At 44.0% G+C, this 24,908-nt stretch overlaps 2 protein-coding genes and 1 long non-coding RNA gene across 4 annotated transcripts in view; 2 read left to right on the top strand and 1 right to left on the bottom strand.

Moving 5' to 3' along the window:
- Nucleotides 1-19,168, top strand: part of osbp2b (oxysterol binding protein 2b) — a 38,436-nt gene extending 19,268 nt beyond the window's left edge. For both annotated transcript variants that reach the window (XM_086031131.1, XM_086031130.1), the window contains 12 exons: nucleotides 6,637-6,887; nucleotides 10,301-10,499; nucleotides 11,327-11,450; nucleotides 11,570-11,636; nucleotides 12,891-13,043; nucleotides 13,144-13,389; nucleotides 13,498-13,618; nucleotides 14,703-14,806; nucleotides 15,097-15,192; nucleotides 15,971-16,155; nucleotides 16,274-16,494; nucleotides 18,748-19,168. In XM_086031131.1, the coding sequence (XP_085887257.1) occupies nucleotides 6,637-6,887; nucleotides 10,301-10,499; nucleotides 11,327-11,450; nucleotides 11,570-11,636; nucleotides 12,891-13,043; nucleotides 13,144-13,389; nucleotides 13,498-13,618; nucleotides 14,703-14,806; nucleotides 15,097-15,192; nucleotides 15,971-16,155; nucleotides 16,274-16,494; nucleotides 18,748-18,890 (1,910 nt within the window). In that variant the 3' untranslated portion in view covers nucleotides 18,891-19,168. The remainder of the gene's footprint in view (nucleotides 1-6,636; nucleotides 6,888-10,300; nucleotides 10,500-11,326; nucleotides 11,451-11,569; nucleotides 11,637-12,890; nucleotides 13,044-13,143; nucleotides 13,390-13,497; nucleotides 13,619-14,702; nucleotides 14,807-15,096; nucleotides 15,193-15,970; nucleotides 16,156-16,273; nucleotides 16,495-18,747) is intronic.
- Nucleotides 15,332-24,908, bottom strand: part of LOC147146869 (uncharacterized) — a 13,549-nt gene continuing 3,972 nt past the window's right edge. Inside the window, exons 2-3 of the long non-coding RNA XR_015086857.1 lie at nucleotides 19,932-20,079; nucleotides 15,332-17,447 (exon numbers count right to left, since the gene is read on the bottom strand). This is a non-coding gene — a long non-coding RNA (uncharacterized LOC147146869). The remainder of the gene's footprint in view (nucleotides 17,448-19,931; nucleotides 20,080-24,908) is intronic.
- The window catches only part of LOC147146868 (uncharacterized), an 18,665-nt gene continuing 13,080 nt past the window's right edge, over nucleotides 19,324-24,908 (top strand). Inside the window, exon 1 of the mRNA XM_086031129.1 lies at nucleotides 19,324-20,703. The gene's annotated coding sequence lies outside the window, so the exon portion shown is untranslated. The remainder of the gene's footprint in view (nucleotides 20,704-24,908) is intronic.

Genomic DNA, 24,908 nt, shown 5'->3' with positions numbered 1-24,908 from the left:
CAATATCGATTGTTTTGCGAGTGACAGGCACTGTACATGCCAACGCAGCATAGGGGAGCAACTCGGTAGCGACTGTTGGGTCTCCGGGCTCTCCGCTGTCTGCAAACTCATTTGCACTACATGCGTAAAAAGGTGACCAAAAAAATTGCATCACTTCTTATGGGAACCACTACACCAATAGGTAATGACTTCTCAGTGGAAGGTGAAAACATGAAATTCAGCTTCTTGTTGGAGCTAGGAAAGATTCTCAGGGAGGCTAACACATCGGGAAAGAATCCTTTGTTTGATCTCTTTCTTTTGGCGTAGACGCGCCGCTCTGATTTAATATTACCTCGCCTAATCTGATACACAGGTTTCTTTTTATAGCGTCGTAGGCTAACTTAATACCATGCCATTTAGCTTTCCAGAAATAGCTGACTTTTCCCGTCAGCAGCAATCAGACAAGGATGGCGGACAGGCGGGAGAGGAGCCGGGAGGGAGCTGCGCATTCTGGTCTTAGTTGAGTCGATCAGTGTTGGCCGGCCTGACCGGTTCTGTCTCCTCTCTGCTTGGACTCCCTCCCCCCCTGCCCTCCCCTCTCCAATCTGCACTGCAATGAGAGAAGCGTGTGGAGGGGAATTGAAAATGTGCAAGGCTTTGCGAATGTGTGTGTGTGTGTGTGTGTGTGTCGTATGTGTTTGGGGAAGCAAAGCAGGAGAGGGGATGGGAATGACTTGACTGGAAGGAGCATCTGCGTTCCTTCCCCGCATCCTTGTGGCGGCGCCGTACGTATGTCGGTGAATGTGCACGTGCGTGCGGGTACACTGCGTTGCTGAGTGGGGCGAAAAGTGGCTGCCTCGGCGCTCCCCCCCCCCCCCCCCCCAACCCGCCCCACTCTACGATGGGTCCGGAGGAGCGTGGAGTGTCATCGGGGCCGCCCGGACTGGGATGAAGGGCCGGAGCTGCTGGGAGCCGAGAAGCGTCCGCTCCCTCTGTGCCTCGGGCTGCTTGAGTAAACTCAACCGGGGTCAGTACGGCTTTGGCCAGGAAACACGGCGCCGTCACACTCCTCTCCATCTGTCCGACGAAAAAAACCTTGCGCATCATGCTATCTGAATCTCAGCCTGGCTGAAGCCCGTCATCCATCCATCTCCTTCTGGCATCTGACAGCAAGGATGCTTGGAATTGGGCAGCCTCCTCCTACAATGCAGCAAATGCAGGTATATGCTGTGATAGGAAAAGAAGCAGCCTGTCCTGCCATTTGCTCTCCTCGCCGCACGCTGCGCTCATCTCTTTTTCTCTTCCTTCCATGCCGTTCCGAGTCCCCGCTACACCTCGCTCTTCTTTGCGCCTGCTCCACTTTCCGGGCGCTTGTGCGGATGAGATGGAGGCTGCGTGGCGGCCTAGCGGGTGTGCCGCGTCAGGTTCTGTCTGGAAATGATTCGTCAAGAATTCATTGCTTCGTTGCTCCGTCGCTAATGTAAGAAATGTCGACTTGGCATTGACCAAATCAGGAGTCTTTTTACCTCCGAAAGTTTTTCTTTCCACTGCTCTAGCCTCTTACTTTAGCTATCCTTTTCTTGCCTCTGGCAGTGTTGGACAATTTTATGTTGAGCAGCTGTGCACTTTTGCCCTGGGCTTTCCGCCCCCTTTCGCTGCTGTTTGTCCATTGGAACCAGTTTGACTTTGGCACCGCACTCGGGATTGTTTGAAGGCCTTTTACTGTCAGCTTCAGCACCCACTCCTCCATATTGAAGGTAACCACTAAACAATGAGTCACATCCGATACATTTCCATCCCAAACGTTGCTCATTGTGACACGTTATCGGCTTCTACGACAACAACAACAAAAAATCTATAATTGTACCCCTGCGTTGCGCGTTCCTCCACCAGTGCTGAACTGTTAACAAAAATGCAATACAGTACAATACATTTGTATTTATTTAGCGCATTTTATAACAGCCAGAGCCGTAACAAAGCACTTTACATACAAGTAATGAAAAAGGCCATAATACACAACGTGGAATCAATAAATTAACATAAAACACTATTAGACTATTGTATATAGGCACCGGGAAAGAGCGGAAAATGGAATGGAGATGAAATGTGGAGCACTGCAGTTGTTTTGTTTCTGACGAGTCAATCCGCAGTTTCTCCAATCAGCAGAGTGCGCTCTGACAAGAATGAGGCTGTAGATGCCAAGTAGTGTCCTTTATAGTAAAGCAATACACAGCACAACCGTTGTGCAACATAAAACTACAAGTCACTATGGGCTATTTCTAATTCAGTAACCAAAAATACCATGCTAATTTGTTTTTTACTCTGGCATAGATTGGGACTTCAGTTGGCGGGTGATAAAATATTTGGGACTGAATTCTATTGTATGCTATCCATTGTGATATACATAAAGATATTCTCCTTTAAAGCGGAAGTCAACCCAAAGATATTTTTTTTCAAGAATATGTTCCCAGCAGGCCCCGACTAGTTGAAACACGGCATTCTGATTCATTTTACGTTTTGGGAATATAAGTTAAGCAGCAAAATGCACTGCGTTTTTAGCCATCTCTGGGAGGCGGCCATTTTGTCTCGTGTCCGCTGAAAATGACTTCACAACTGCTCACAGCAACCAATCACGGCTGACCTGTTTTTCCTGAATCTTTCCTTCTTTTTGCTACGCTGCACCGCTTTGAAAAGCATCAATGAGTTGCTTTCATTTCCCAACTCGTTTAGAGCGGAGTGCGACACAACTGGCTTTAACCTCTCGTCTCCTCTGTCTGTCTCCTTGTGATGTATGGAGCCAGTTAGCAATTAGTGGCCAGTACTGTATTCCGCTTCGCCCCCCGGGACACCCATCTTCTCATCCAGCGTGTGCTTGCCTCGCTTTGTATGCACTCATATATTCCCTTTCTCCTTCACACCCCATAAAAGCAGCACTAAAAATAGCAGTGCATTGGGTGTGCAATACCTACGGCAAAAATGCTTTTATGTATCCTTTCATCAAACACGACCTTTAGGATATATAAAACATAAACAAGAACATTTTAAAGTCATTGCGTAACATTTTGTGGCCCGCCCGGTATGTTTGGTTCGACCAAAATTTCTGGGACTGCTCTAAGATTCCACTCATTTAAAAAAAAAAAAAATTACAGCCAATATTCAGTTTGCATTTCTGCTTTCTGAAAAAGGACACTTTTTGGAATAGTGTCTTTTCTTTATTGAAAGAGGTGTCATTACATTTCCCAAACAAAGCTACTTGGTGTTGGTCTGCTGTCACGGGACGACATCTGAGCTAGAGGCAGCTTTCTCCGTATCTGACAGCTTCTCCGCAGGGACAAGCAAGGCGAACACAACATTCTCCCAATTAGAATGTCCAAAATGTGCCTCTCGCCTTTCTGTGTACGGAGTGCACGTGTACACATCTGATGTAATGAAGGTCAAAGGAGCGATTACAAATGACCTGTGAAATTGTAATCAAGATTTAGATTTGCAGAGATTGCGCCATCCTCTTCTGAGAAGCGGAACAGCGGTGGTGCTGGCGGAAACACATGAAGGTGTTGTCCAAGCTGCTAGTATGTGTGGGGGATGCGGGGGGGGGGGGGGGCGGGGGGGGCAGAGTATTTTACCCTTGAGGCATGACTTGTGTGATAATGGGCTCCAAGCGTTGCATCCATGGTGCCAAGGATGCACATGCTTTTTCAGCATGCCAGCTACAATACTGTAAAGTGTTTAAAATGATCTACTTCTTTCTATAAAAATGGAAAACATAGATTTGTTTTGTCGACTGGTTAGCACGTCCGCCTCACAGTGCAGAGGTCCTGGGCTCGAATCCGGCCCCGGCCTTCCTGTGTGGGAGTTTGCATGTTCTCCCCGTGCCTGCGTGGGTTTTCTTCGGGTACTCCGGTTTCCTTCCACATTCCAAAAAACATGCATGGTAGGTTGATTGGACACTCGAAATTGCCCCTAGGTGTGAGTGCGAATGTTTGCTTGTCTCTGTGTGCCCTGCGATTGGCTGGCAACCAGTTCAGGGTGTGCCCAGCCTACTGCCTGAAGACAGCTGGGATAGGCTCCAGCTCGCCCGCGACCCTTGTGAGGAGAAGCGGTTTGGATAATGGATGGATGGATGGATGGATATTTATTTCTGACCTCAGATTTGTATTTTGGGTGGTGTAAACCTGGCCACCCCACTGAAAAAAATGTAGCTATACCTCTGGTAGTCATCTGTATATTCCTTGACTCACATGATCTCTTTTGTGGATTAAAAAAAGTGAACCAATGCAAACATATCGTATGGGGAGCCTCAAAACTCGGGCGACACAGGCTATCACAGTTCACATTGCAGTGAGTGGGCAGGTCTGTCTACTGTATTGCCTTCTTTTCATTTGCAATTGATCGTACATCGTAAAGAACGAAATGTCAAACATTTCGTGTTATTGTAAGACTCCACTGCGAACAAGGCATGCTCATTGTAGCAGCTTTGGCTAAAGTCGGCTTATTGGCAGTGCACGTTACGTACGGTGCGCATCCCGTGTACGTTGATGGGGGATGCGGCTTTGGTCAGAGACTCGAGGGGGAGGATTATTGAAGTGAGACTATATTTCAAATCTTGCCTGCAGTTACAAAACTGCATTTAACTTTCAACATCAAAGACATGACACAGACCCAGTGGAGACTCTTCTTTAAAGCGTCTGGCCCCAACTCGCAGCTGGCGCTTACATTTTTGGAAGGGGAATCGGTACAGCAGGCGTTGCTTCTATAAACAGTCCCTGTGTTAACAAACATGCTTGTGGACATGTGACAGTTTATTTTAAGTGGCATTGCTGAGAGCTGCTAAACTTGCTGGCAGATTGAGGTTGAAGAGTCTGAGCATGCTGCGGCAAATGCCGTTGCAGCTTCAAAACTCCCAGTTGCTGTGTATCCTGCTAAACAAAAGATTGTATAACCTCGCTGTTACAAATTTACAAATACATCTCCCCAGCTCCATGTCGCTATACTGCCACTTTGACACCAAAAGAGACGCGCATTTTCAAAACAATAATAAAATATTTCCCCTGTGCCTTAATAAAATGGCTGTGACGTGTCTTTGCCAAGATAACCCAAGAATCAAGAAGTATTGTGCACTTTACACCCCCTGTTTTTTTTTTTTTTGGGGGGGGGGGGGGATAAAATTAGCTCGTTTTGGCAGATGGTCCTGCCTCAAACACAAATATCTCCCCACCTCCGCTAAGTCCATAAGTTTACCGGGCAATAAAGTTTGTTACGCTTATCAGACGCTACCGCTAATCTTTGCATCCAATAAAACTCATCGGTATCTCTTCTTAGGCTCCATATTCCAGCCCGTCTGAGACAGTTGGTAGTCCGGAAATTCTGTGTGATGGATTTTATGATGCGAGTCAACCACACAGTCACAATCACAATCTGGCGAAAATCAGAATGGCTCACTCACCCACCTATTATCAGAAATGAGTTCACTTAGTTGTTTGATTGAATAATTAATGAGTGGGCAGGCTCTGGTATTTATACAACCCATTTCCTCAACAGGACAACACAATGTGTTGTACAGAACTGGGTTGCATGGGAGAAGTGCAACTGCACAGTACAGATTTATCATAATTTTTTGCATAAATGTGAGTTGTTATAAAAGTCTCTAAATAATTGCATTTAGTTGTTAAGGGGAAAGTCAACGCAAACATTTTTTTTTCAAGAATATGTTCTATGCAAGCCCACTAGTTGAAACAGGGCATTGTGATTAATATTGCCTTTGTGGTTTAAGAGTTAATCTACTCGTTTTTAGCCATCTCTGGGGGCGGCCATTTTGTCTTCTGTCGATTGAAAATGACATCACAACCGCTCACAACGACCAATCACGGATCAGATTCAGAAAACAGGTCAGCCGCGAGTGGTCGTCATCTGAGCAATTGTGATGTCATTTTCAGTCGACAGAAGCCAAAATGGCCGACCCCAGAGATGGCTAAAAACGAGTGCATTTTGCTGCTTAACTTATGTTCCACAAACGCAAAATTAATCAGAATGCCCCGTTTCAATAGTGGGCCTGCTGGAAACGTATTCCTGAAAAAAAAAACAAAAAAAAAACGTTTGGGTTGACTTCCGCTTTAACGTACTGGGTGTTTCGTAATGCGGCTTTTATTTCCGGTGTATTTTGTGTGCGCGTGTCCTTGAGAGGATGTCGATGTGGGTGAGTAATGCAAAGCTGACACTGCAACACTTCTGTTCTATGCCCCGTTTAACCTCGAGTAGCCTCTTTTATGAGACATTATCACTGGAAGAGGCAGCCGGTACAGCGAAGCCTTATGGGTAAGGACAAGTTATGAGACTCCAAATGCCACTGACATGATTTACATGTACAGGTGCTAAAGTGTGCGTCAGACGAAGCCATCTGATGTATTACACTCTCGGCTGACCGTGTGACAGGGAGCACAAACAATCAACACTGATCTTGAGTGTATTTTCGTGTAGAGTACTGTTATAGGTATTTCAGTATGGCAGTGTTGGTAATTGAGCAATGATAAAGGTTGAATATTTTGAATGGTAACTTGGAGAGTCAGCCAAAAAAGGAACGGGAAGTGCGTTTCACACACTGGAGGTTGTGCTCTGTGCAGGGAAAACCGTTTGGATTAAACGTCCCATTTTGTCTTGCAGATGACTCAGGAGACGAGGAGCCGGCGTCCCAATCGGACCGCAGTGAGATTCAGGGAACTTTAAAGATACTGGTCAGCAAGCTTGATGACCTCAGCACATGTAATGACTTGATTGCCAAGCACGGGGCTGCCTTGCAACGTTCTCTCAGCGAACTCGAGGGCCTGAAAGTTCCCGTGGAGGGAGGGGAAAAGATTAAAGCAGTCAACGAGCGAGCCACCCTCTTCCGTATCACCTCCAATGCTATGATCAATGTGAGTAGCCTCACGCTAACACACACACTAGTGAGTCTGCCAAGATGTGCGATCACAACGCATTACAGGGTTTTTCCTGGCTCAAATTGAGGCAGAGGTGGTACCGTCCCGACCATCTGCTATGATGTGCTGTGAATTTAACCGACTCTCTTTCTTTTACAGGGAACATACTTTTAAGTTAAGACGTTCCGGTAAGAATGACTATTATCACGTTAAAGCATTCATTTATTAACACAAGAGCCACATCGGAGTGTTACTGCAGAGAGCCACGTTATACATATGGGCGCACATAAACCGAATGGAGCATCCCGGCCATCACCTCCGGGGTGCGAACTGGACCGTCCGTACATGACAGGAAGGCTCCCCGGCGTGCCACATCTGCGGAGTAGCCTTCCCACTTCGACACCGCAAATGTGACCGGGCATAGAAAAATGAGTCTGAAGTTGCACATGTAGATGCAGAGATAGAGTACTAGACAATAACGATTCGGTAGATAAGCAACAGTAGGCACCTCTTGTGACTGTTACCTTGATCACAAACCAAAATGTAAAGATAAGATAAGATAAGATAAGAATGCCTTTATTGATCCCACAGTGGGGAAGTTTTCAGTGTTACAGCAGCAAAGATATAGGTCACACAGGGACGGCGGCATAATTTAGCCATTAATGTATAACATTGACGGCAAACATTCAGGATCAAACCCATGTAAATATACGCAGTAACTATGTGTATATACACACCAACATACATCTACATAAAAAGTATGAGGAACACTCATTTTAGCCTGTACATAGTACAGAGGAAAAATACTCTTAAGTGACAGTGCTGCAGTGCTGTAGTGAAATGTAAGGAACAGCATTGGATAAAAATAAAACTAGACTAACAGTAGTGGGGAATGTTGAGTATTGCACGGTATGAGCTCAGGCGCAGGACTGCACAATTGCACTAATGTCCGCCAGTTTGTAGAGACTACACAATGTCCTTGTTGAAGAGAAAGCAGAATAACGGATCCAATCATGTTAGATCTGAGTTGAAGCAAGTGGCGGGTTTCTGGATGAGCGTTGGGGATTGAAATGTTGGAGTAATGACACTCAATATGATTGTGGGTGTGTGAGAGGGTGGGGAATAGCCACCTTCTCTCTTTCAAACTGAGCTCCCCCCTGACTGCTTCGTGTCACAGCTTTCTGGGTTGCAGTAACAGACGTCACTCTAAGCGGACAACTGCACAAGGTGTGTTGGGTCACTTCTTTAATGCTTTGTTTTGATTTATTGATTCTTATATTCACTGACCAAATGTGAGTTTGGACTGAATCTCATCTTACCATTTGATTAAAAACCAGACCACAGTCATTTCCAGAAGGGAATTATACCCAGAGATGTTTTATTCGTAATATAATCCTTTATTTATTAGGGCCCGAGCAGCAAAAGCTGCAAGGACCCTATTGTTTTCGTAGAGATTCTTCTTCTTCCTCCTCTTCTTCTTATTCTCCGTAAAGACGCGCATTTTTGAGGGACTAAACGTGAACGAAAACTCACCAAACCTTGCACACACATCGGGCCTGGCAAAAAATTCCATATTTTTAAGTCGCCATGCTTGAGTACTCAAAAACGGGGTCTGCAGGGCCCCCAAGAGCCCCTCGATTTTTTTTTTTTTTTTATCAAAGGAAAAGTCCCGGTAATTTTTTAAAATTTTATTTCATTTTTTTCCAACCTGTGAAGGGAATTTCAGCTTTTATCATGCCATTAGATTTTCCAAGAATGTACTTGTGACAAGAGTTCAGTGCTAGCACAAAACTCCCTGTGGTCATTTTACTTTCATACGTCTTAATGGTTCTCCTGAAGGGGAAGTAGCTTAGATTACGGAATGCAGGGACTCCTGCAAGCATGGGGGCGGTCTTCCAAGCGCTGCCTCCAGAGAAATGGTGCCGACGTCCGTCGACATGCAGCGATCTCTGTGGTATGACTCTGGATGTCGCCCTTGTCCATTTAGGCGTGATGTAACTTCCCACATATGTCACACATGCACGGGTATGTTTGTCATGCACGCGTGTGCCCTTGCTGACTGATCGGAGTGGTCCCCGGTTTAGTGGGGTCTTTGAATGTCAAAAGAGTGTCATATTTTCATACCAGCAGCATCAGTTCCGGTATCCACTTGGTTTTTATCCTTTATTAACCTCGCTCTCCATCACCACCGGACGTCACATGCAGTCTGCTCTCGGACTGGGGAGTCAGCAGTAAAAATGGGGAACTAGCGTATGCTTTTTAAATGGGTGTTGGTTTCGTAGTTATGTCTGAGGAAGTGAACTGAAAGTTCATATGTATGTCTAGCATTTAAATTGAGGGATGGCACCGGTGGTTGAGACACTTGTTGTTTGACCACTGAAGGTAAGGGGGAATGGCGCTAATGGTCACATTGTCTGATTTGTCTGTCAGTTATTACTTTTTTTTTTTTTTTAAGACATTGAACATGGAAATGAATTTGTTTTAGCTGACATGGTGTCCCAAAAATATGACGAAAAACATGGGAAAAGAATTAAGCAACTCATTTTGAATTGTGAAAGTTTATGGATTTGTCACACGATATTGTTTTGCTTTTGATGTTGCCGTCTTTGAATGCGTGATATCTAATTGTGTGTTTGCATGTATACTTTGTTGAGTGAAACACCTCAATTCCGCTTTTATGAAGGCAGATCTTGGATAATGTTGTTAAACTGATGTTTTAGTGATCAGCAAAAGCGTGGATTACTCTCATTTGATTTAAATGCCCAATCCTGCAGAACAACAACGAAAACTCCTCCAACACCGCAGAAATGCTGAGTTGCAATACGGGAGCGCCTTCTTCCACGGGCCCCTTCCTGTTTAGTGACTGTCACGTGACATTTTCCTCTTGCATGTTGTCGGTTGTAAGGTGTTCCGGTTCATTTACGTTCGTGCTTACTGGGCGGCAGGACCATCAGGCGTACGATACAGCGCCAACAAATGCCGACAAGTCATTTCTGTGTGATCTGAAGTAACCTCTTTGGCTCAGCAGTCAGAGCACAGCGGGGATAATGATGCCCCCTCTCGACTCAAAGGTCCTCCACCACGCAATCAGCGTGAAAGTGTAGCTCATCGCTCACTCTGTTGCCTTTGTTTACAATATGCTTGGAGTAACGTGGTCACAAACCAAAAAGGCAGCACTCCTTTAAAATACTTAAATTTACAGCGAAATGCGTTCTTTCCTGTGGAGCATTGAGTAGCAACCACATCACGCCCGGGAGTGAATCCAGATCTTGTGTCAGCCCCATGGTCAATATACATATATTTATATATATTTTTTTAACAGATATACGTCACGCGTCTAAAAGAAATGTCGCACTGGACTACACAAGCCGTAGCAAATGACAGCATTTGTGTGCCCGTGGTTCCCCCAGGCTTGCCGAGATTTCCTAGAACTGGCTGAGACTCACAGTCGGAGGTGGCAGCGGGCACTGCAGTATGAGCGAGAGCAGCGCGCCCACCTGGAAGAGACCATCGAGCAGCTAGCGAAGCAGCACAACAGCCTGGAGCGAGCGTGGAGAGCGGCACCCACACTTTCATCCAGCGCACCCAGCGCCTCGACCAACAAGAAGGGTGAGCATGAGTCACCTGCTTCTGTTTTTTACGTCACCGGATAAAAGGTCATGTGATTCCGGTCTCATGGTTATGTACGCACCTCATCTTGTCAAAATGGTTTGTATTTGATTATGTTCTACCTTCGAGGTGCCATTAGGAGTTGCACGGCAATCTGCTGTTTTTACTGCAAAGACAAATTGATTTGTCTTTTCACAGTCCAGCCATTCAATCCCAGGAATTTTTTTTTTTTTTTCCAAAGTTTTTTTTTTCAAACGTTAGGGTAAAAGAGGGTCATCAAAGGAACATGACAACTGATTCATTGACAGTTTGTTCTTTTTTCTTGTATACGTTGAAATTGTGGCACAAACTAATGTTCTGTGTGCAACATCGGCCAAAATGTTAATACAGTTAGTAATTACAATAGAGGCTCATCTGGGGGCCAAAAACAATTCACTGTTGCCACACCTGGGAGCTTATATAGAACATTATTTGACATTGTAAATATGACTTGTAGAATTTTTCAAACAAAAACATTAAATAGAGTAGATGGGAGTGCAACACATTTAATTCTTCAAAATGTATGGTAAACAATAATGCCATTTGATGCCAGAGGAGTCCCCGAGGAATATGCCTCATCCAGGCTTCTTAACCAGTGGGAACATTGCCAAATGTACAAAAATGATTCATTCTTAATTTGCGGCCGTGTGTACAAGAGGATACAGTATGCTGCTCATTCTTAAACTGGGTAGAATCCAAATACGGTAGGTTACCATGTGACGTGTGCGTTGCGTGTGTTTGGCTTCTCTTTGCACTGTACTGTGATGTACTTTATGTCCATCTGATAGAAGGGAGTGAGAGGCCGCCCAAAGGAGAGGCGAGTGATGAAGATGAGGACACGGAGTACTTTGATGCCATGGAGGACTCCCCTGCTTTTATCACAGTGACCGCCACTGACAACGCACAGCGCAGGTCTGAACATGCTTTTCTTAATGTATCCCAATGAGTGTGTTCAAAGAATTTCAAGACGCTTTTTGCTCGCATTTCGTTGCTGTCAAATGTACTGTTAAATGGCTTTGTGTCTATTCCAGGCGCTCTCAGAGTAGTTTGAGTGGAGCAAGCGGAGGCAATTCCTACGACTGGAACCAGGACGACCATGTGAGCCTCTTTTCTTACCAAAGGGTTTAACTTAGTAGCTGTGACATTTGTTTCGCTTGCTTACTCTTGTTTAATCTTGCTTGAGGGGTTTTGTGAGATTCGCCGTCTGACCTGGGAATATTCGCAAACGAAACCGGTTTGCGTGTTATGTGTTGATTTTGCCGCGTGGCTGCGCACCATACAGTACGTTTTTGTTTTTTTTTAATGAGCATTCAGCAATGTCTCCAGAAAGAACTGGGGAAAAGGAACAAAACAGTGTTTAAATTCCGTCGATATGTTAAATATGAAGGAAGTTGTGGCATTTTAAAGGCTTCAAGGGGCAGGCAAAAAGTCCCTTTGTTTCCAATTCAAAACAATGGAATGGCCTATGAAGTGTCTGCGCAAAGCAGTGAGCGGCTATGTAGATAGGCACAGGGGAACGACTGACTACCAGTGCCATGAAAGCCACCGTATCGTTTTCTTCTGCATCGTCCAAAATTGGATGAAAATTTGTCTGCATGTCCCCAATTGCCTCAAAATTATGTGCGATATAAAAAATGCACGCTAGCTTTCAACACTTTTTGGACAGTCAAAAGATGAGTTATCCCGCCGCGCCTGCGATAAACATTGAAATACCGCATGAAAGTCATCACATTGAAAACGAGGCGACAAAGGAGATGCCGCTGTACATCACATCTAAGAATAGATGCGGAAACTCTTTTTTTTAACAAGCCAGAGCGCATTTTTCCGACTAGAGCGCGAAAGAGACTTGGGCGACGCGATCGCACGAAAATGGCGTCACGAAAAATGGCGGAAACGAGTCCTTCGTCACTTACCTCCACACACTGTATTTTCAAAACTGTTAATAGCCGTGACTTATTCTCATCATGTGTGGCGTCTTTCAAACTTTGGAAGTCTGTCAACAATTTTAAAATCTTGCCATGCGAACAAGGCTTGAAGTCGTTCAGCTTCCACATCTGCTTGCGTGAGCGATCGAGTTTGCATATGCCAAGATTTTGGACATCAGGCTTGCCACATCGTCTTTTGTCTTCCCTGTGTCATTCAAGATAAACATTTGCACGATTGTATTTCTTAATCAGCAGCAGCGTCTGCTCCTCTCACCCCCGTTGCTGCTTCTTCTCGATCGCCAACTTGCCTTACGGTCCCGTTGCGCCTCTTTTCGCTTGCTCGTTCGCTCTTTGATTTGCTTTCTGCTGTCAAGCTTTGCTTTAGTCAAACTTGGATGTAGTCCACCGCTTTGATTTGCGTCCGCAGATGTCTCCAAGCTATAACGATGTGTCGGGGAAGGAGCTGCAGCCACGCAGACAACGGCGGACTCGCGTCCCCGACAAGCCTAACTACTCCCTCAATTTGTGGAGCATCATGAAGAACTGCATTGGCAAGGAGCTCTCCAAAATTCCCATGCCTGTAAGTGAGCACGGCTTGCTCTGGTCCGGAGCATCGCGGCCTCGGTTTTGACGACTTTTTAAGTCACGTACGTTTGCCGTCTCGCCCTGTGCATCCGCAGGTGAACTTCAATGAGCCTCTGTCAATGCTGCAGCGCCTCACTGAAGATTTGGAGTATCACGAGCTACTGGATAAGGCGGCGCGCTGTGACTCCTCGCTGGAGCAGATGTGTTTGGTTGCTGCCTTCTCCGTGTCTTCCTACTCCACCACTGTCCACCGGACAGCCAAACCCTTCAACCCGCTTCTGGGGGAGACCTACGAGCTGGATCGCCTCGAGGAGTTTGGCTACCGCTCGCTGTGTGAGCAGGTAAAAGCGCAGCGGCGCGCGCGCGGTCACCTTACGGGCGCAAACTGTATATCTTGTGTCGTGAGTTGTACAGTCGGTTTACTGTAAGTTTTTATCCATTCTGGCAAGGTGAGCCATCACCCCCCTGCAGCTGCTCATCATGTGATTTCCCAACGAGGCTGGACCTTGTGGCAGGAAATCACAATTGCCAGCAAGTTCCGTGGAAAATACCTCTCCATAATGCCTCTGGGTAAGACATTTATTTCTTGCTGCCTGGAAAATCCTCAGTTCAAACCAATGCTTAGTCTTACCGAACCAAAGAGCATTACAGTAATCCCTCGCCACTTCGCCGTTCGAGTTTTGCGGCCTCGGTGCATCGCGGGTTTTCAAAAAGTATTGATCAAAAAAAAAAAAAAAAAATACAGACATATCGGTAGCTATTTTGCAGAAAGACGCGTTGTTTCAAAGAGATGAGTTAGTTGACTCTGAGGCTTTGTGCATAACAGCGGGCACCCATAAAAGGCGCGGCTTCGCAGCCTCTCGCTAGTCTCGCCCACGCTAACAAACAAAACTTTGGTTTTCGTAAACTCATAACGTTATTCAAATGTGCGGATGGGTTAGTCAGGGTCAAGCCGGATAAGCGGATAGTAAACAGCTGTGACGACGACACGTTGACAAATAAAATGTTGAAGTGTTTGTTAGTTTTGTGTTCAAGTTTCTATTGAGGAGGGTGGGAACCATGTCGGGGGGCTTTGCAACGGCGTGATGGAGGCGTCAAAATTAAAAGTGTAAATAACATTTAAAAAATAAAAACAAGAAGTCAACCTCTAATTCAGTTTTTTTTACACCTATCGCGGGGGGTTTTGGTCCCCATTAACCCAAGATAAATGAGGGATTACTGTAATTGCTAAAATGCGCATGAACTGCGAGCTAAGGGAGCCCTCCCCTGCTCTCGACGGTGTGACCGCTGCCGCTTCCTCCTGCACTCGTGATAGCCAGGGGAGAGGCGTAGCAAATCGGGATTGCTTTGTGACACTTTTGACAGAAACATAAAACATGGAATTAGAGGTCTCCTGTATCAGAAAACACACACAGTATGTAGCAATTGTTTATGGTAAAATATGTTAGCATTCTTCCAGGCTTGGCTATGGACTAGGTGAAAATGAATAGCCTCATGCTCGAACATGTTTTGGAGGTGAACACCGGTCATAGACTTCGAGTAACAGGCGTGTAGAGTTTGAACCAAATCATTCATGTTTTTGATCTGTAATTCAAACAACGCGATCATAGTGCGCTAGCCCTCATCGATTGTTGTTGTCATTTTACATCTCCAGGTGCAATTCATCTGCAATTCCACGCTAGCGGCAACCACTATGTGTGGAGAAAAGTCACGTCCACGGTGCACAACATCATTGTGGGCAAGCTGTGGATTGACCAGGTCTGTTTACAAGCACTTCACATCGATTGCCATTCATCCACACATCCTAGCCCCAAGCAATCTTGTCACCCTTAGCGTAGCCTGCTGTTCTCAAGCGGGAACTCAATATTTTCTGTGATTTCTTTAGTAATCTGTCGCGGGGAAATGAGGGCGTTTTAGGATGTGCATGTACACGCACATGCACTATTATCATCTTCTGTGTGTTATACTGTCTTATATTATGTCAATTGCATTTCACTTTCATGTGTGTTTCCGTGTGTGTGTGTGTGTGTGTGTGTGTGTGTGTGCAGTCAGGGGACATTGAGATAGTGAATCACAGGACCAAAGAGACCTGCCAACTGAAATTCTCTCCCTACAGTTATTTCTCCAGGGAGGTTCCTCGGAAGGTAAATCCTCCTTTCTGCTTTTCCTTGCTGACAGCAGTCTTTTTTTTTTTTTTTTTTTTTTTTCCTAAAACCCATCTTGTTCAGCTGCTTCGTCATGTAGAATGGTGGCTTAAAATAGTCTCTTAGTGGTTGTTTTTAATTGTGATATTTATTGGAAATGCACTCTTGACAGAACAAGGTTTGTGAGGGCACAAACACATACATAATACATACATAGTAGTCTGCAGAGGAAACTCAGTGCCACGACCTGTGAGAGAGGAACCGAACAAGTAGCAAGTAGGACAGGACAGGTTAGTGAGCCTGGAATTGCTGTCAGTGTTTGGTGGGAGGGGCTACGTGGTGCCTAAATGCTCTGGAGTGCAACCAACCAAGAAGTCCCCCCCACTCGCCAGTGGGGCCTGACACCACCCGAGAGTGGTCGTAGCTCACAACTGGTGAACCCGTGACCCCACACCGAATGGTAAAGAGGAGAGGAGAGGGGAGACATGATGCTAACAACATCACTATGCGCAGTATCTTGAGCGGTGATTTTTTTGTGTGAGATTGACGCCTGCTGGAGAATACTGACAGCTTTATTTGAATTTTGCTACATTCACTGGTCAAAACGGCATAGACACGTACATTACGCAAAATACCAATTATTAAATGTTGTCCTTTTTAGAGGCAGACTTGATACTTGAAAATCGGTAGTAACACCTAATAAAATCTCGCAATAGTATCTCATTCCTTGCTTTGCATGCGCTATATACACTTCAGATGCGTGTTCTCGTCATTCCAGGTCACAGGTGTTGTGGCTGACAATGTCGGCCAGGCGCATTACATCCTGTCTGGTACGTGGGACGAGAAAATTGAGAGCGCCAAGATCATTCAGAGCAGCCGAGGTGGTAGTGGATCGGAAGGCAAGCAGAAGACCATCTACCAGACCTTGTCCCCCAAACTTTTGTGGAAGAAGTATTCTCTCCCGTAAGAGCGCGTCTCATCAGCCTCACTAAGATGCATGCACGCTTTTTCTTGTTGTTAGGGCTGAATCTTCACTCTCAGTGAGTAATCAAACATGCTGCTCTTTCTATTTTGCACCTAGAGAGAATGCGGAGAACATGTACTACTTCTCAGCGCTGGCGCTGACCCTGAACGAGCCGGATGACGGAGTTGGTCTGACCGACAGCCGTCTGAGACCGGACCAGAGGCTGATGGAAGATGGGCGATGGGATGAAGCCAATTCGGAGAAACAAAGGTTAGAAGAGAAACAAAGAGCTGTGAGGAGGCGGAGAGAAGCAGAGGCCTCAGATGCTCTGGATGAAGGTACGGAAAAATGAACCCTTCAAGTTGGATGAAGTTGGTGGACGAAAATGCAAACGGGAACCCGTTTAAAATGATAGGCGGACTGGACTGGCCTATAGGCGATTACTATTTGGTCCGGCCGGATGTAGTTAGCTCATGGCTAATGCTCGCTAACGAAAATTAGCATGCTAATCATGGCATTTAAATCCCTCAAACAACGGGCACTTATACACAAACATTGCAGGAATCCACAGAGAGAAACATCCAAACAATACTTTCAGGCAAAAGCTCTTCCTACGCTGCTAAAACTAAATTGTAACTACGAAACTCAATCGGGATTTTCTTCTAATCAATGCGACAACATGCATCTCAATCCGAAGACCCACTCTGCCCCCAAGTGGCCAAGTCGTGCACAGTTTGAATAGCGCTCCCATCAAATGCACACACACACACACACACAAGCAGGGCAATACATAAGGTATTGAAAGTATCGATACTTCGTCAACGTATCGATGGTATCGGCAGAAAAAGTATCGCGATACATCGTATTACCTCAAATTAGCAATAATAGTCATTACAAACCAACAAAATCTTTTTTTTAATGTCACACATCTGCAGAATCGAAGACTCAATAGGTGTATTCAAAACTCTCCGTACCAACTACACAAGAAAAAATTTGAAATCCCTATTAGTATATTGCAGTGCTGTTTTACATGACTGCAATGTACAATCATAATTTGTGTGTGTGTGTGTGTGTGCTGGGTAGATTGTATTGATGTATCCATGACTTGTCTTTTTTCCCCCTCCCTCTACTGGTGGTCAGAATGTGATAATGACTCTGGTGAGTGGGGTTTACTCTGTGCCCGTTGTTGACACACACACACACACGCATACTGTACATGGACATCTTCTGTGTGTTTCCTTTTTGTTCTGCCATTGTTGGACCTGCATGATGTCTCCTTTCATGTCTCCTTCTGACAAATGAATCAGGAAAAAAAGGTGTGTTTTTTTTTTTTTCCTGCGTACATGTGATACATTGATATCAAACTGTTCACAAGTATTTCAATGTCTAAATCTACACAGTGTAGTCTAGCCATCTGTTTGTGAGCAAGATAAACCTAATCCTTGTTTAAAGTTACGTTTACAGTTTGGTGGTGTTGGTTTTTTTTTTTCCTTGAAGAGGAAGTCAGGTCAAACATTTTTTTTTTTGCAATAACATGTTCTATGCGCTCCCGCAAGTCTACGCAAGGTATTCTGATCAATATTGTGATTGTGGAATGTGAATTAAAGCAACACTGTGTCATATGTCAGTTTTTGCTGATTATGGCGGCGCCATGTGGACAAAAGCGGTAGTGTTTTGACCAAAATCAACCACATTTCCCATGCGTGCCAGCGCGTAGTGTCGTGAAATCCTAAGCCGTCCTTATAGCGAAAGGAGGAAGTGAGTATGCCGTAAAGCAATTCAGGGCATTTGTATTTTTTTGTGTGCCAGCGTTGATCACAAAAATACCTGATCAAAAAACTTGATCAAAGTTGCTTTGCGCCAGTAAAAACGATACAGACCCCCTCGGGGCATGAAGTCCCATTCAACTAGTGTATTTGTAAGTCAATGTTTCATCAAAATAGTTGCGAATTTTTTTTATTAAGGTCGATTTCTTGCCCAGTGCGGCTTTAAGCTACCAAAAAAAAGAAAAATCCTCCCATTTTTTTCTCCACCTCAGCGGGCGCTCATTTTGCCTCGCGCTGCCACTTGCTGTCGACTGAAAATGACATCACAGTAGGGCTCGGGTAACCGCCGTCACGGCTCACCCGTTTTCGGGTGTTGGTCGTGTGATGATTTTCAATCGACAGCAAGTGGTGGTACAAGTCTGCTTCACCCATATTCCGCGAGCACAATTTTAACCCGAATACCGCGTTGAGCCTAGCGGGTGAGTTTGTATCGAAAATGCTTTGACTTGCTTTCAAACGAGAGCTAAAGGAGATTGCCGCTACGCCATGAGCATTAATCCCCACTGTCTATCGATGGAAGTTCTCGTTTTGCACACATGAATCCCATTCAAAGTGTTCACTGCAACATGAAGCTGGTCCACATTTGGAGCCTTCCCAAATGCAGCACACAGCCACTGATTGCTTCTCGTATACATATGTATGTATGTATGGAGGACATTGCCTGTGGGTGTGGCTTCTTGACGGCGGTGTGACTTGACGACAGCAGCAAGCGTAACTTACGCGCTGCCGATTTTTATTTCATTTTTTTTTTCTTTTTCTCGACAGGTCGAGAATACGAAGGCTACCAGCCGCTGTGGTTTCAGCAGAGGAGGAACTCGGTCACTGGAGAGACAAACTTTGTGTACAGAGGGGGCTACTGGGAGGCCAAGGAGAGACAGGACTGGTCCATGTGTCCCAATATATTCTAACGCGGAACGCTTCCCCGCATCAGAACCTCAGGAGACACGCGCAGCTGCTCGGCCTCGGCTCCTTCAGCGGTGTGCTGTAGCAGGCCACGCTCTCTGTGGAGCTTTGTGATCATAAGATGGTGAATGTGACACACGCTCTTTGTACCTCCAAATGTACACTCTCACTGCTTTACGGATGGAAACTATGGGATGTCGCCCATCCCGGTGTGCGGATGCGCCATGCTGTCGGAGGTGTAACATCACACAATAAAGGCACCCGACGAGGTGCTTTAACATTGCACTTTTCAGCCGAGAGTTTTAATCGTTAACCCATACAGAATCCGATTGAGACTGTGGATTGGCGCCTTGCAGCAAGAGATATCTAAAAACATAAGCGCGTTAGCGCAAGCATCGTTTGTCAACCTAAAATGAGTTCTCACTGTTCACTTTCTGACTTTGAGTTCTAATTAGCGCTAATCTAATTCACTTGCATAAGAAATTGGTTGAGTGATTTTTTTTCTTTTCTTGGGTAGATTTTAAAATGAGATTTTTAATTTGGGCTATGCACTGCGAGTACTCTATCTTGTATTGAAACTATGTCACGAAGCTTATTTTCACAGTAAATGTGCTTTATGGGCCCGGTTTATCACAACATTTTTTTATTGCTTCCAATAATAATTATTTTGGTGCCATAGGATAGAGTGAGTTTGCTTTACTTGTTACAAACGCATTGCCTATATGTCATTATGACATACATACCTTCATGAAAAATGAATAACTCTTGGAGGTAAATAAAAAAGAAAATGTAAATGTAACTCGATTTTGCAGTCACTTGAGCAGGCTTATTTGTTCTTAATGAATTTTCTGCATTTATAGTAATAAGTACAGGTAATACTATCCAAATTTCATTCATGAATGAATTGCAAGTATGCTTCAAATAAGTTCCGGCTTCAGATTAGTGAACGGCCCGTTGTAGTCAGTCCCACTTGTACGTTCAATCTTTTTGTTGAAATGCGATACGTCTACGACTTATCTTTATGTTCCTGTTAATAAGTAACGTACGTTCTCCCGTCTTTCGGTGCTCACCCACAGCATGACATCGCGAGAGCTCCCTCGCCGGCCGCTTCCGGCGACAGCATCCACCGTTCGGCGCGAACGCCACGTAGATCCACTCGCTCGTCAGCCTCCTCGGCGTCCACTTGACTGTGTGCTGTAGTTGAGTGTTTTTCAAACTTTTTAGAGTCAAGGCACATTTATTACATTGTAAAAAAAATCCCGCGGCACACCACCAGCTGAAATTGTGAAGAAAAAAAAAAAGCTTATTTTAACAATATGTTATATTGTTTATATAAGCATTTTGAACATTGAAGAATGACGTTATATTATAGCGTCTTCAATAGGAATTAAATAAACACAAAGAAAAAAGTATTCTATGTTTCATATTGATACTTTGTGAAACATGGGCCTGTTTGGATAAACATGCGTCACTAATTCGCTTGTCTCTAAACGAAGACAATTAGCTACCCGCTGCTGCTACCTGGTGGTATGAAAGAGTACTACAGTGTAGTAAAAACGCTGCCAGGCGCGAGACAGCGCAGGCGCACAAATTAGATCATTTCCCACGGCACACCATTGAAAAACACTGCTATTGTTGATTCCAGTGGCACTGTGTGAGCCCGGAGCCTCTGTTGGCAGCTCCATGATTAAAGGTCGTAGAAAAGAGCAGGGCTGGTTCCTGTCAGCAGACGCCACAGAGGCCTTTGCTCCACGCTTAGCACAGTTCCAATGTGCTGAGCGCAGTGTTTGCACAAGGATCTGGGTTCAGCTTTTGAAGGTACCCTCAGTCTTTTTGCCTTGAATTGACTGGCCTGTGCACTGCACGTCTAGTGACGAGCTTTGAAAAGAGTATTTTGCGTTGTTGTTGTTGTAATTATTAGGTAGGAATGTAGAGTTCAAGGCTAGAGGTACTGTATGTTCTGTTTGGTCTGTTTGTGTGAATATTTTGTGAAAAGAAAATTATACTGTAAAATCAAGTCGTGAGAGTTAAGTTATCCGTACATCATCTTTGAAATACGGTCATAAACTTGCATTTGAACTGCAACAGACTCCACAATAATAGAAGAAAACTTGGAGGCACACTAATTTGGTTAAGTAGCTCCAAAATCACAGAAAAGGGGCCTTACTTTTTTATGGTTTTTTTTAAACAAAAACCCGTGATATGAGCATATATAACACAGCGTGGGACAACACACATCTGCTCATTCTACGGATTTGAAAACCACTGTGCTACGTTTTGCATTTATCGGGGGGGAAAATACCACAGATGATGATATTGAGCAGGTAATAAACTGTGAGAACTGTTTACGCGGCAGCAGCATCCCATTTCTGTGAAGTTTTATCAATCAAAACGTTAGCCTGCAGATTTTTGAAAATAACACTATTTTATGCAGCTCAACATGCCATTTGATGTGGCCCATTTCTTAACATGCAAAACCTCAAATGCATTTTTATTACATTTCCCCAAAAGTATGACATGAAACATGTAGGCGAGAGTGGTGTAATGTGCCAAGGGACAAGTAGTGCCACCCCTGTTATTTAGAAAACCATAGAAGAAGTTGCTCATGTGACCCCATATTTTTGAAGAGGCATCCATTTAGCTCATCCTGAAAAGAAGGGCTTGATAGGGTCAGCACATTTAAGTTCAAAAAACGTTTTTTTTCCCTCATAAGTAAAATTTCGATAATGAAGGTTATTTTTTTTTTATTGCTGTTTTTGAACAATTACGGAAAACTTTGAAAACATTTCACACGTTTGAGTGGTTAAGTAAGCTACATCATGAGTCTATACGGTTAGCATGACGCTAGCTCAAAACAGCTGGTTTCAAAATGGTGGGCTTGGGGTAATTTGTGCCGAAGGACCTGGGTCAAGTTGTGCCAATCGCATAATTTACCCCAACTTATGATTATTTACCATATCGTCGCTGTCCTGTGAAAAACACTTATCTCCAATTTTGGAAACTTTTTAAATTTTCACTTTATTGCGATGTCTGTAACGCGGAAAGACGATTCATGTAAAAATAAGAAAATGGAAAAAAAAATGGAGATAGGTCTTTCACATGACAGCGACGACATATTACTGTCTTGTATTTTATTGTTATTGTACATTGTATTCTTAACATTTGATCACTAAATCTATGCGCCATTCTTAATTTTGGACCAAAATCCATCATGCCTCGCAGATACAAAAGGAAGACAGACAGGGTTTCAACTCCTCCAGAGGGGTTGGAAAGAGCAGTGAAAACGGAGGAAGGCCGTGCGTCAGGTTGGAAAGAAGATGAAGCTCTGGAGTATGACCATAAAAAGATACATGGATAAGGAAAAAAAATAGGCTTGGCGGCAGAGCTAGAAAGGAGCACCAGTTCACATTGCCCTGTAGCACTGACAAGTGGAATGTGCAGTAGTAGGCCGAATCTGATGCAGATGCTGTTAGGTGCTCATTTTTGCAATATTCATTTTGTTCTGACCATGTGTTCACGTGGCGCTAGGCCTCGTTGAAGCAAATTGGCCTTTGATGGCGTGAAAACTTGAAATACACATTAACAAGTACTTTTGTATTGAATTTGTCTTGCTTTTATATAGCATTGTCGTTTGTCAGATTAAAATGATCTTTTTTACTACCGTTATCAACGGCACAATTTAGCCCAGCGATCTCTGACTAACGGCACAATTTACCCCGCACTCGGGGCACGTTTTTTTTTTTCTTTTCTAAAGCTATATTTCTCAAACAGTTTATTTAAGATCCAAAGTGATTGCTCCTAGGGATGCACAACATCCTAAACTATCTGTACATATTTTAGTTGGAGGCATTCCTTGCGTAAAAGGCACTTTAAGTAAAAATTGGCACTACGTACCCCACTCTCCCCGAACCCACACTGTAATTGACTGGCAACCACTCCTGGATTAACTCCGCCTCTCTCTCAGCTGAGGTAGGCTCCAGTTCACCCTTGACCCTAGTGAGGATAAGAAGCATAGGAAATGGAAGGATAGATTTAACCCACAAACTTTCCATAATAATCTCTTTTGGGGTTGTTTCTTTTTATTCATAAGTTTAGTGTGACACTCAGAGGACTTAATGGCCCTTGATAGGTTAACGTTCAAAATAGGCTTTTATATAATGAGTCAGAAGCAACTCATTGGCAGTTGTCAATTGTACAAATAGAAAGTACGTTTACTTTTCCTCAGAATTCGCTGAATTCCTAAGAACTTTTCAAATGGAAAATAAATTTCAAACACACGGTGACATTTGGATTGATAAAGAGAATTACCAACATCCATTTCATCAGTGTGGTTCCGAAAACGATAATAGATGGTGACATTTGCTGCGCAGGATCAGACATCTGTAGCAATAACACACAAAAGTCATTTTTCAGTCTCGTGACGAAAGGGAAAACAACAACCAAAGTGTATGTAGAGGTGTGCTGCAGATTCACCAATATTTTCATTTGCCTTCCCTTTCTTTTGGGGGTTGTAATATTTCTCTTTTAGAATTGCTCACCTGACTCTTGGTGTGATTTCAGCTTTAATTTTGGGACGCTTTTACTCATGACCTTCATGACATTGGGGCCATTATGCTAATGTTTGCATATTTACTGTATACAGGTTGTATGTATGATGTGGCATATATTTGGTGTGCTCTGATGGCACTCATTTTCTTCCAGTTTGAAACTGCTTAATTCCAGGGCAGAAGTAAAGTGTGTGGAAGACGGAAATTAGGTTTTCTTGCCTTGTCCAAACTAAATCCTACTGGAACTGTGACCTGTGGTTTGTTTAAAGGGAAAGTCAATGCAAACATTTTTTTTTTCAAGAATATTTTCTATGGAATCCCACTAGTTGAAACAGGGCATTCTGATAAATATTGCGTTTGTGGGATAAGTGTAATCCACTCATTTTTAGCCATCTCCGGGGGCGGCCATTTTGTCTGCCGGCGACTGAAAGTGACATCACAACCGCTCACAACGACCAATCATGGCTCGGATTCAGAAAACAGGTCAGCCGTGATTGGTCGTTGTGAGCAGTTGGGATGTCATTTTCAGTTGACAGAAGACAAAATGGCCGCCCCCAGAGATGGCTAAAAACGAGTGGATGAACACTTATTCCACAAACGCAATATTTATCAGAATGCCTCTGTTTCAACTAGTGGACCTGCTGGGAAAGATATTCTTGAAAAAAAAATGTTTGGGTTGACTTCCGCTTTAAGTAAAAGCTTCTGATTTTACTAATCTGTGTAAAAATGAAATTCAACACAACACGACAGCAGTCTGGTAGAAATATCGAAGGTTGCTGACATGCCTTGACTTCTCTTACTTCCCTATAACACATACTGTAGGTGTATTCAGAAGTAAATCACAATTTAGAGGTTGTTGTTTTTACATAAATTGTGTATTTTTCCCTCACTTTATAACATTGTCTTATAACAACCAAGGCACAACAATAAAAACAACATTGTTGACACTGGATATGTCTTTTTTTTTGTCTCAATAGTAGCAACAAACTACATTTGACATCATGCAAACGATTGTAAGTCTGCCAATGCCTAGAATATTGAACTGCGAACGGAATCCCCAAAATTGATATAAGTGTCAGTCTGAAGTGGGTGGTAATGTTTACTCATAGTATTGTTCTTCTACATTGTTGAGATCAGGGGTGAGTAAAGTAGGGCTTCAGTGCCACATAACACCCTACTTTGTTATTTAATCCCACCGAGCATTTACATCATCAAGAGTCCTATAATATTTGATTTATTATTGCATTAATTAAACCACTTTTCCCCAAAATGGGTTAATTACAACGTATTCATCTTTAATTCACTTTTATCTGTCACTGATTGTCCAGCAGTTCAATTGCCTGACTTCCAAGCAGGCAGCAGGTCCAGTTAGTGATTGTGTGAATGTGAGTGGGAATTAGGGCTGCCACTATCGATTATTTCTAGAGTCGATTAGTCTATCAATGATTCCATCGTTTTTGGAACAATCAGGTAAAC

This window comes from Filicampus tigris, chromosome 5 (genome assembly GCF_054856515.1).
Source record: "Filicampus tigris isolate MCC_2025a chromosome 5, RoL_Ftig_1.0, whole genome shotgun sequence".
NCBI lineage: Eukaryota > Metazoa > Chordata > Actinopteri > Syngnathiformes > Syngnathidae > Filicampus > Filicampus tigris.
Note: the sequence above shows the minus strand (reverse complement) of the source record. Positions and strands in the feature narration are given on the sequence as shown.